Here is a 12,275-nt window from a genome sequence, read left to right on the forward strand (position 1 = left end):
ATATTTACAATGAGAAAACCAAGGAAGGTTATTACTAAGAATTAAAGTTAACTAGAGAATTGTCTTAAATTTTGGAAAAGAAAGGAAAGGGAAAAGTTTATAAGCTTATATTATGGTTTTCAAAAAAAGTTAATATTAAATTAAAGACATATTGAAAGCATTAATAATAGATACAAATTCAAAATTAACTTTTTACCTTCTTTAATCTAAGATAGTAAAGAAATTATTTTACTTTAATATGACACAATAACAAATGCATTTTAGGGACCAAAATGATGTAAAATACCCATAGTGATTGTATTGTTTTTTCACTAGCCACTGTATATATTCCTTACCAACTTTTAATAAATCACTACAGGCCAAGGATACTGACCAAATCTCTGAGGCCAGTCTATTTCACCTATGAAACTTATCCTCTCTATGTAGTAACAGAGTCACTTGATATAATTCAATAAATATTCTCAAAGGTCTACAGTTCTTTCAAAAAGTATCAGTTGCAGATTTAGCATGTGCAGGAGAGTTTGCTAGGTGCTGAGGACATTGTTCCTGTGTAGAGGGATGATTACAGGCAGAGCCATCACATACAGTCCAGGCAGGGGCACTTCTGGACGTGACAGGAACAACGTGTGCATTGGGACCATGCAGGACAGGGAGAGGCAGAAGACAGGCTACAAAGTGACTCCCAGCCCAGGTGTCCTGATGCTTCCCTGTATTTCCCGCTGCCTTTCCAAGGCCTCACAGCCAATATTTCTGAAATATTGGAGCCAGTACTTCTCATTCTTTACGATCTTTAATTCTGGTATCATTATTCTGCTAGTCATCCAGACTTCTCTAAATTTTTTTTTAATTCACTCTCCTTTTTTCCATCTACTTCACACACAGAGAATTGGTCTATTCTTCCTTTAGAATGGCTTCTGTACCCCTTTGTTCTTGCTTATTCCTTCACCTCAGTGGTTCAGCCTTTTTACCACACTAGAGGCCCAGTGCACGAATTCATGCACCAGTGGGTCCCTTGGCCTGGCCTGTGGGATGGGGCCAAAACTGGCTCTCCAACATCCCCGGGGGGGTCCTGGATTGCAAGAGGGCGCAGGCCAGGCCAAGGGACCCCACCGGTGCATGATCAGGACTGGGGAGAGACACGGGAGGTTGACTAGCCAGGAAGGGACCATGGGAGGGCTCCAGGGCATGTCTAGCCCATCTCACCCAGTCTTGATCAGCTGGACCCCAGCAGCAAGCTAACCTACTGGTCAGAGTGTCTGCCCCTGGTGGTCTGTCCCCTGGTGGTCAGTGCATGTCATAGTAACTCGTTGACTGTATGCCCCCTGGTGGTCAGTGCATGTCATAGCAAGCAGTTGAGCAGCCTTAGCATATCATTAACATATTATGCTTTGATTGGTTGAACTGCCGACCGGTCGACTGGACACTTAGCATATTAGGCTTTTATTATATAGGATGGGCCCTCTTCCTAAGCCTCTTCACCTGCTCAGTCAGTCCTGCACGTGACCCACACTTGGTCTCTGGAGTGCTGCATTGATCTTGGCTTTCCTCCCCGACATCTTCCCAACCAGGAGAGCAGTGTGCTGCATCTTCTTCATTGTCCCAGCACTCTGCCTTTGAATCCCTTCCCTGTTGCAAAGACCATGATTACAAGTCACATTTGTACAAAGGAAGACCGTCACCACCTAATAGCAGCACAGAGCTGACCCATCCCTACCAACACTGCTCCTCAGCCAGGCCCCTCCTGGCTGCCTGCCTTGCTCCCCTTTGCATTCATAACTGTGCAAACTGCTCACTGGTCCTGCCTGAAACCCCTGCTGGCTTCTGAATGGTCAGGACAGGAGGGGATTTGGTCCCGGTGCTCAATCAGCACTTTCAGTTGACGAGGATAATAGGTGCCCGGAGTGCAGTCAATAGAGGTGACCTAGCACAGTAAAGAATGTGTAAGGAGCTCACCGAAAAAAGATAGCGGCATAGGTAAACACCGGAGACTGCTGCCGCAAACAACCACTTCAAAAATACAACTAAAAGACGGAACAGACATCACCCAGAACCACAGGAAGGCTGGCTGAGGAGAGACTCTTCAACTAGAAGGAAAAATAACAGCACACCGAGGCTCAGAGGAGGCGCAGTGTGGAAAAAACTCAGGTGCGGAGGTGCGCGCGCAAAGCGGGCTGGTGGCTGAGAGCGCGGTTGTCGTTTTCGGTCAGGGGGGAGTCTCAGACTCTGAGCTCCAGATACGGGCGAATCGCTGGGGACTCGGACCCAAACGGGAGAAGCGGGAGTGTCTGGCATCAGTTGGAAGGCAGCTTTCCCTCCGAGGTTTGCAGCGGTTCCGGGGGTTCTGAGAAGCAGAGCCTCTGGGAACAGGACTGAGGGCACCATAACGGCTCCCTCCGCCCGCCCTGTTGAGCCCGCCCCGCCCAAGCCCTGCGCAGAGCCATTTGCCAGATCGCCTCAGGCAAAGGCTAGATTAGCACCTCCCCAGAGGACAGAAGTTTTCCGCGGCAGACACAGCTGATTCACACAGCCAGTCGGCCTGGTGGTCAAATCCCTCTAGTATTAACTACAACAATCAAGGCTCAACTAGAACAAGACTGCGCACAAAGACCACTAGGGGGTGCACCAAGAAAGCATAAAAAATGCGGAGACAAAAAAACATGACAGAAATGGAGGATATAGAGCTAAAAAACGCAATTTTGAGGGCTTGCAATAAACTTTTGGAGAGCTTCACGAAAACTAATGAGACCCTCGATGCTATGATAAAGAAACTAGAAATTAAGCATACACGCTCTGAAATAAAGAATATTACACCCAATAGCAGACCAGAGGAGCGCAAGAATCAAGCCAAAGATTTGAAATGCGAAGAAGCAAAAAACACCCAACCGGAAAAGCAAAATGAAAAAAGAATCCGAAAATACGAAGATAGTGTAAGGAGCCTCTGGGACAGCTTCAAGCGTACCAACATCAGAATAATAGGGGTGCCAGAAGATGAGAGACAGCAAGATATTGAAAACCTATTTGAAGAAATAATGGCAGAAAACTTCCCCCACCTGGTGAAAGAAATGGACTTACAGGTCCAAGAAGCGCAGAGAACCCCAAACAAAAGGAATCCAAAGAGGACCACACCAAGACACATCATAATTAAAATGCCAAGAGCAAAAGACAAAGAGAGAATCTTAAAAGCAGCAAGAGAAAGAAACTCAGTTACCTACAAGGGAATACCCATACGACTGTCAGCTGATTTCTCAACAGAAACTTGGCAGGCCAGAAGGGAATGGCAAGAAATATTCAAAGTGCTGAATACCAAGAACCTACAACCAAGAATACTTTATCCAGCAAAGCTATCATTCAGAATTGAAGGTCAGATAAAGAGCTTCACAGATAAGGAAAAGCTAAAGGAGTTCATCACCACTAAACCAGTATTATACGAAATGCTGAAAGGTATCCTTTAAGAAGAGGAAGAAGAAAAAGGTAAAGATACAAATTGTGAACAACAAACATGCATCTATCAACAAGTGAATCTAAGAACCAAGTGAATAAATAATCTGATGTACAGAATGAACTGGTGATTATAATGAATCAGGGACATAGAAAGGGAATGGACTGACTATTCTTGGGGGGGAAAGGGGAATGGGAGATGCGGGAAGAAACTGATGGGGGGAAAAAAAAAAGAGGAACAAATGTAATCTGAACAATAAAGATTTAATTAAAAAAAAAAAAAAAGAATGTGTAAGGAGAAAGCATTGGTTAAGTCCAGAGTCTGCTTCTTCCTAGTTTGTGGCCTTCAGCATCACTATGTCTCAATTTCCTCATCTGTAAAATGGGAAAGCAGTAGTAATGACCTCATGGAGCTGTGGTGAGGATTAAATGAGTTCATATTTGTAAAGTTCTTCTAATACTACTTGTGCATAGTAAGCACTACATAAGTTTTTATTCGATGGATATAACCAAGGATGCCCTGAAAGGAAGGCCGCCGGGAGAAGCGCTGCATCTGGGATCTCTGGCACCTAAACCACACCTGTTTCTTGAAAGGCTTCTCTTTTATGACCTGTAACTATTCCAATCTGTGCAATTGGAAATCTTAGAAAACAAAGTTTTGGGAGTTACCTAAGAATATATGCTACATGGCCAGCAGCTGAACCCCAGTGAGGTGGGACATCTCAGCGTGTAGAATGTGGTTGCATTGTGATGAGTTGCTGAATCTTGGCTGAGGGCAGGAGTCCCACATGTCTGCTTTCAAATGGTCTCTCTCAGGTGGAAGCCTGTTGGGTCTCCTGCCTCCCTCATGCAGGCCCTAAGCATCAAAGGCTTCTGGGGAAAGGGCACGGATGGGTGGGGAGCCCACAACCCTCTGCACTGGCAGTACTACGCTTCAGCCACTGGTATTAGTGGGGCCCTGGGAGCTCTTACCCACAGAAAAGTCCTGAGATCCTGTTTGCACTTGGGGATTGGCGAATTCTTATTTTCCCTGAAACCATAAGAAATTTTGAAGCTTACTCATCACTCATTCTCATCAACCCTTTTCTCATCCATCTGCATTTTTGTTATTTTTCTCCCTCTGCCTCCTCTTACCCTTCTAATTTTTTTTTTACATTGAAAGCCAGGATAAGTACATACTGTCTGTGCCAAGTTAGCTGCTTTACTCTGAAGGGAAGCTCCAACTCAGGAAAGAGGGAACAGAGCAGGCATGGACTTTTAGAGCAAAAAGACATTGTAGATCACCTATTTCTACAAATAAAAATAGAGAAACGAGATTAAAGCAAATCGGTGGCAATTAAGACCATTCTACTGTTTCTAAATCCATCATTTCTTCACTATTTCAGGACTTTCTTTTGTGGGTCACTCTTTCATTTATCAGCCACTGGGCGACTGCTACATGCTAGTCACTGGCTCTGGAAGAGAAGTGTGAGAGGTATTGCTATTTCCTTCCTTCCCAACCACAGTTCTAATCCTATGAGCAATACCTTGAAGGTTCTAATCTTATGAGCAATAGCTTAGTGGAGACTGGCAAAGCACTTCGTGGATTGCTTTTGGTACCTTGACAAAAAAAAAAATGAGTAAAGGATATTGAAATAGCTGATTGGCATGTTGACTGTGGCTACAGTGCCCCTGGTTTTGTGGAGTGTAATATTTAAGAGCAGGATTTAGAAGCAAACAGCAAAAATGAGGCTGTGGAACAAGGAAAGTAGAGAAGGAATGAGAAGAGCCTTGTGATGGTGTTGGCAGAGACGGAGGTGAGCTGGTGAATCCTCACCATGCAGATCCTGACAACTGTCCCACTCACCTTGCACTAGTAGCTGTAGCCCTTGGAGGCCCACAGAGGAAGTCCCATTGTAGTGTCCTTGTTTACTGTGTATGTGTAGTGGAGTGTCGCTCAGTGTGTTATTCAATGAAGTAGTCAGCTACACTCTATGCTTACCTGTAGCTCTTTAAAATGACATCTGTATGTCATTGGCTTCTTATTTATTTTTAAATTATGAGGATAGCAGTACAACAGCATTGCCACAGAACATGTAGAAAATAGAAAATATGCACTGTTTGAACACTACCACAGTTTGTGTATATATTTTTGCATACGTATTTTATACTGGAGGCATGGTGCATGAATTTCGTGCATGGGTAGGGTCGTAGGCCTGGCCGGTGATCAGGGCCGATAGGGGCCTTCCAGCTGCCGGCCAGGGCCTTTCTTCATTCCGTGCCGCCCCCTGGTGGTCAGCGCACATCATAGCGAGCAATCAAACTCCCGGTCTCCTGGTCAAAATCCCGAGGGGACACTTTACATATTAGCCTTTTATATATATAAACTAGTGGCCCAGTGCACAAAATTCATGCACGGGGGTGTCCCTCAGCCTGGCCTGCACCCTCTCCAATTTGGGACCCCTTGGGGGATGTCCGACTGCCGGTTTATGCCCGATCCTACAGGGATCCCTGCAGGATCGGGCCTAAACTGCCTCTCGCAGTCTGGGACCACTGGCTCCTAACTGCTGGCCTGCCTGCCTGCCTGCCTGATTGCCCCTAATCACTCTACCTGCTGGCCTGATCGCCCCAAACTGCCCCCCATTCTGGTCTGATCACCCCTAACTGCACCCCGCTGGCCTGATTGCCCCCAAGCCCCCCCTGCCGGCCTGATCACCCCCAACTGCACCCCCCAGCCTGCTTGTCCCCAACTTCCCCCCTCCCCTGCCAGCCTGCTCGTCCCCACCTGCCCTCCCCTGCCAGCCTGATTGCCCCTAACTGCCTCTGCCACCATGGCTTTGTCCGGAAGGACGTCAGGAAGGTCTCCTGGTCAAATTAGCATATTACCCTTTTATTAGTATAGATGATTGCAGTCAAAGTTTAATACATATTTTTACATGAGTTCTGTACCCCAAGTATGTATTATGCAGCTGTTATTATCCAGTCAGTCCTGTGAATAATATTGGTAATAATGATGCCACAATATATTCATAGATGCTTACAATTTTCAAAAGCACCATCTCACGTTTGACATTTGGTCCTCACAGTAGCTCTGGGTAGTCGACAGGCATAGGTTATTATGCATGTCTTACATAAGAGGGAGTTAAGAGATGCCCTACCTGACACATAAAGAACAGTAACAGAATCAGAACACAGTTCCACTTGGCCATGCTGCTTCACCTTGTCAGGTATTGTGACTGCCCTAAAGGAATTGCTGGTTTTGTTGAAAAAACAAACTCCGGTGAAAGTCAGTTCTGTCTAACCATGTAAGTGATCAACTGCTACATAAGTGACAAAGGAAATGTGCTGAGATAAGGAAACCTTGCAAGTAGCTTGGAATAAATGCCTCTGAGAGATACGGGGCTTGTACTGTGTGTGAAAGTGCAATTAAGAAGGAGAGGGCTTGCCCTAACTGGTTTGGCTCGGTGGATGGAGCGTCGGCCTGCGGACTGAAAGGTCCCGGGTTCAATTCTGGTCAAGGGCATGTACCTTGGTTGTGGGCACATCCCCAGTGGGAGGTGTGCGGGAGGCAGCTGATCGATGTTTCTCTGTCATCGATGTTTCTAGCTCTCTATCCCTCTCCTTTCCTCTCTGTAAAAAATCAATAAAATATATTTTTTTTTAAAAAAGGAGAGGGCTTGCCCAAGGTCAGCCAGTTCCTAGCAAAAGAGCCATAGCTAAAGTCTGTCTCCCCTACCCACTCTCACTTTGAATTTGAACTGTGCAGTGATTAATTCAAGCAGACAAGCCCAATGGTCAGGTGATGATAAGACACAGTTAAAAAGTTAAGTGTGATGATAGTTGAACCCATGAAAATAAAAGTATTATGATAAAAGGGAAAAGAGAAGAAAAGTTGGTGACTGACCTTGGGCAAGTACCAAAGTTAGAGCATAAGAAGAAGAAAGCTACCTTCTCCATGTCTGCTGGGCCAGCAGAGGGAGTGAAAAAGCCAGTGAAGGCTAAAAAAAAAATTAGGAAGAAAAAGACCAGGACATCTTATGTAACAGAAGCAAGTGATGCAGATGGTTAAGAGGTGCTGATGTCAAGTATCACATGGTAAGAGGGCTGAGAAAATACAGAAGTCACTGAAAATCTTTTAAAGGATAGTTTCCTGGTGTGACTGATGAGAAAGCTGAGATTTCAAGTGATGAGGCAGTAGACACAGTGGGTAGACACCACATGTTCAAGAAGCTTTGCAGTAGAGAGCAAACCACACCAAAGTTAAGGAGGCCACAGGAATAATGAAATGAAGGGAATAATGAAAGGATTTTATAATATCGGGAAACCATTATTCTTGGTTCTTGGGGGCTTGGGTGGGTAGAGAGGGACAAAAACAAAACAACAACAAAGTACAATTCTAGCTTAGTAAATTATTGGAAAAGAGTTTTCCTAAAAGTATCATTTCTCAAAGTAATTGGTAAGGACACTTCCGAGGGGAAATTTCTGACTGCAAGTAGCTAACTCTTTAAGAAGTCTTAAAAAAAAAAAAAAGCCATGAAATCTAGTTTCTAGTTATTGAAAACCTCTTCCAGCCCTTTAATGATTTCTTCTAGCTGTCACAGAAATTACAGTCAAAGGTAAGAGAGAAGACTTATTAGATAATCTTGTCCATTCTTCTCCCCAGTGCAGAGCTGTTACCTATTGTGCATTTCTAGTCTCGAGTGCTACTCAGTCTGTAGGTGAATGATGTTTTTACCACTTTCCTTAGAATTCTATTTCATAATCCTGTTGACCTCACTGCAAGGAAACTCTTGATACCCCAATCCCAAAGTTCTTTCCCTCTGTGTACTTTGCACACCATTAACAATTTGTTCTTAGTAACCTCCCTTACCTCCAGCCCCCTCACTCTTAGGCATGTCCAGTTTTCAGTTGCTATGCATCTGGAGCCTTTTCCAGAACATCTAGTAGATATATCATTCTTCAGGGCATATTAGATCTATTGGAAAAGGATTTTAATGGGATAAATAAAAAGGATCTTCATAATTTTTGTATTTCTAATAATGAACCTTTCCCATTCTCATGTTCCTTCCACTGTCTCAAGGTTTGGGATGGGAGGAAGTAATAAGGACAGTGAAGTTTTTAAGAAAAGGACAAGCCTTACTAACTCATGATCCAGTGTCCCAGTAAAATGTGTTGCCCAATTGCTAACTAGATAAGTTAGAACATCCTATGTAGAGAACACGAAACTCTTAAGATAGGACTTAAGAATTGGACCATGTTTTCTCCAGAGTTAAATATGAAGCATAAACTGGTTGTGTCCTCTGATGTCCTTGAGAATGTGCTACCTTAGTGTTCACTATTATGGTGCATCTGTCCCTACTGTGAGGGGTTTTGGCAACTGTCCATTTGAAGTTTTATAATGTGCTACCAGACATTTTTCTTCTCTAATGACCTTTTATGTTCCTCTGGTTCCACACTTTCCTTAGCCCATTTCCCAAAACTTTCTGACCCCTGTCCTCATGGGCACATTCCTACCACCAGCCTCAGGCCTCAGTTGGTACCCTCTAGTCAACCAAAACCTTCCCTGTGACCTGTCACAGCACTGGTTCCTAGTCCTTTACCTTACCTATCTTCACCTTTCACTCAGACTTGATCACTCAGTCTTCAGCAGGTAAGTGTGACCTTTAGAGAAGCCTCCAACATGCTCAACAAATGTTGCTTTAGTAACTGCAATTTTTCAACAGGACCTTCTTTCCTGGGAATTTATGATTATCCCTGATTTACAAAGTAGTAGATCGTAAATTAAAGGCAGGTCATAGATCTATTTTTATTGGCATGCACTGATCTATTTTTATTTTTTCCTTCTCTTTTTTATTTGAATGCCTTCAGATGGGACTTGTGTTTTTTATATGCTCAACATTATTCCCAACAATCTCCTGTATTCTTTTACCTGGCCAATTTTGTTAATTTGCAGTAACTAGCTAAATATCCTATAGCCAGTTCCAGTCCTGGTAACACCTGCCAAACCATTTGCCCAGACTTTCTAAGTTCTCCTTCCTTCCTACCTACCTATCCCGTGTCCTCTGGCAGATCCCCTACTATCTATTAGAACATCATCCTTAACTCTTTGCTCAATATACTAATTCTTCCTTGAGACCTATCTATCAGTAAGAAATTTCCCCCCAACAGGATTCAACTACCCTAATGATTCTACTGCCCCTTATATGCAGGTCTCTGATAATTAAACTTGACTTTCTGTTAAATCACTCTCTATTTTGAGTCCTAATATCAAGTCTGAAAGAATGAGTTAAATCTTTCTTCTCTGATTTTAAATAAAAAAAGACTATAGAAAGAACTAAAAATAGCCAAGCCTCAATATTGCATGTGTTATTGGTTTGTTGTACAATTCTTCATTTTTAGTTTCCAAAGAAAAGAATTGCCCAACATTTTCTTTATCTACTGTTTGCAGTTGTGTATAAGGATATATACCTACTCAACTTAAACACTCCTAACAACTCTATCTCCCTTTCCCAATGGGCCCTGTACACACACACACACACACACACATACACACACACACACACACACACACACACACACTGGCATAGAATTATAAATCAGCCTGTGTATGCTTTTCAAAAAATTTGTCATATTTGAAATAAAACTTGTTAAAGTTGCTACAGTCAAATATCATTTTTGGTAACAGTTAGTAAACAAGAACATAGACAAAAACCTAAGATAATTTGCACCAAATTGCCATTTTTTGCAGAGAATTACTTGGTTTTCTGGGAGCTGTCGTCAGGATACTAAGTTTTAGAATTATTTTCTACCACTGGGCAAATAGAGCAATTACTTATAAAAATTGATCTACAGTTATAAATGTAAGTGATGACCTCTTTTTTAGAGTTTAAGGGACCTGGTGCTTTTACTGAAATGCACAGAATCTACATAAATATCTATTTGTTTTTTTAATTTTATAGGAAATCAATGTGTTGACAGTCGCATTGGTCAACCAAGACCGAGAGAACAACATTGAGAAAAGAAGTCAAGGCTTAAAATCAGAGAAAGAAGCTCTACTAATTGGTAAGGATATTCTGTTTTCCTCATCTGTTTTTTTAAGTAATTCTTAGGTAATTCAATTAAAAATATTCAAGCAATTCACTTCCAACATGTTAACAATTTAAACAGCGTTGCCTTCTGGGCAGAGGTGAGATTTGCTTTATTGAGATTACATTGCATACGTTTCAAGTTAGGAATGTACAAATCAATGGGGGTTTGCTCTTCTGTAACCATGTATATTAGTTGTTTGTCCGACATCAAACTGAGTACAGGAAGACAGATTAATTTGCATCCCACATGTTATGCATCTGAATTTCAAAATCGGGACACATTGCTTCTAACTAGAGGCCAGGTTGTGTCCAGTCCAAAAGTACCAAACCAAGCCAGATTTCCCAGGCTCAAGAGAGGCCATGTCCTGAGGCCAGACCAATAATGCTGACATGGGGGAAGAACAAACTTTCCTCTATTCAAGGCTCTTCTGGCTGGTCTAATAATCAAATAGACATGAGAAATAACCAAATTTAATTCATACACGTGAATGGGAACCCTGCTTACGTGGGAGAGTCAGAGACCCCACATGCAGGAGAGGTTGGCATGGAAAGGGGGATTGAGGCATTAAGACATCCTGAGCTAGGGATGTGGAAATACATCTTGGGGGACTCAAAGGGTCATGGCAGAATGAAGAAAGAGCAGATGTTTAGTGAATAAAAGTTTGCCCTGCCATGAAGGTGGGTTGAAAGTTTCATGTTTAGAGCAGACTATAATCTCAGTTTCTGAGTCCTGAAGGCAGGCGATTGAGATTTCTAGTTGTCTGTTTTGAATCACCTTCATATGGCGTGAGCGTAGGAGTGACAGTCTGATAGCTTTTCTGGTCCGACGTTTGACTGTCTGTGGTGATCTTTCTGTAGCAGGAACAAAGATTGTACATAGATGAATTGTTGTGATGATTTCTCCGAAGTCTACATTAAGTTGTCCCACTTTAGCTTGCCTGGCCTTGGCAAACAGGCAATTTCAATACTCAGTGATTCTGAGTCAATGGATGGGAAAATGAAAATGTTAATTTGGAGGACTGCAGCCAGATATTTAAGAAAAATATAAAAATTCAGGATCCAGTTTAGTTTATAGGCAGAAAAAAATTTTTTTTAACTGAAAAGATAATAAACAGCACTAGAACCTAATATCCACAGAGGTATATTATAGTTTCTATTGAAACAATTTTCTCTCTAAAATGGCCCTCATTTTTTGTCAAAGATAGCCAAATGGAAACGAATTTATTTGCAAAGTAAGTCTAGTTTCAATAAACTTGGCCTGATATAAGTCCAGCAAGAGTAGTAATCAACCACATAGGCTCTCTTAAATTGGCTTTGCTGGACTTATTTGGAAGGAATCTTCAGATTGAATTTTAAAGTTCTCTCGAAGCTAAGAAGCCAAGCTGCATACTAGCCATCAGACTTTGCCTACAATAACTCTAGATTTGGGGTTAATTCCTTTCTTCTCGGGGTTCCCAAAATATCCTGAGTTTCTTTCTTTGCATCTCCCAGTAAGCAACTTTCATTCCTTATCTGGAAAGACTACGGTGAACCACGGTTAGCAAGGTACCAGACTGTTTTTTCAAGCTGGTATCTTTTTTTATTGACTGTTTTTATTGGCTTTCAAAATCAGTCTTAATTCCTTAAAGCTTTCTAGTCGTATATGAGCTTAGGCATTTCTCTCTCATATATGATATGACATTCCAATCAAAGCCCCGTAATATATCTAGTTTCCAATTGTGTCCTGTTATAAAGAGAACAGATTCCTATTGAACATATGCTATATATATA

The 12,275-nt window shown here is 42.4% G+C and overlaps 1 protein-coding gene across 3 annotated transcripts in view; it reads left to right on the plus strand.

Moving 5' to 3' along the window:
- The window catches only part of ENOX1 (ecto-NOX disulfide-thiol exchanger 1), a 564,230-nt gene that overhangs the window by 522,411 nt on the left and 29,544 nt on the right, over window positions 1-12,275 (plus strand). For all 3 annotated transcript variants that reach the window (XM_005853253.2, XM_014535489.1, XM_005853252.2), the window contains one exon: window positions 10,377-10,479. In XM_005853253.2, coding sequence (XP_005853315.1) covers window positions 10,377-10,479 — 103 coding nt within the window. The remainder of the gene's footprint in view (window positions 1-10,376; window positions 10,480-12,275) is intronic.

Source organism: Myotis brandtii, unplaced genomic scaffold, assembly GCF_000412655.1.
Source record: "Myotis brandtii unplaced genomic scaffold, ASM41265v1 scaffold1018, whole genome shotgun sequence".
Taxonomy (NCBI): Eukaryota; Metazoa; Chordata; class Mammalia; order Chiroptera; family Vespertilionidae; genus Myotis; species Myotis brandtii.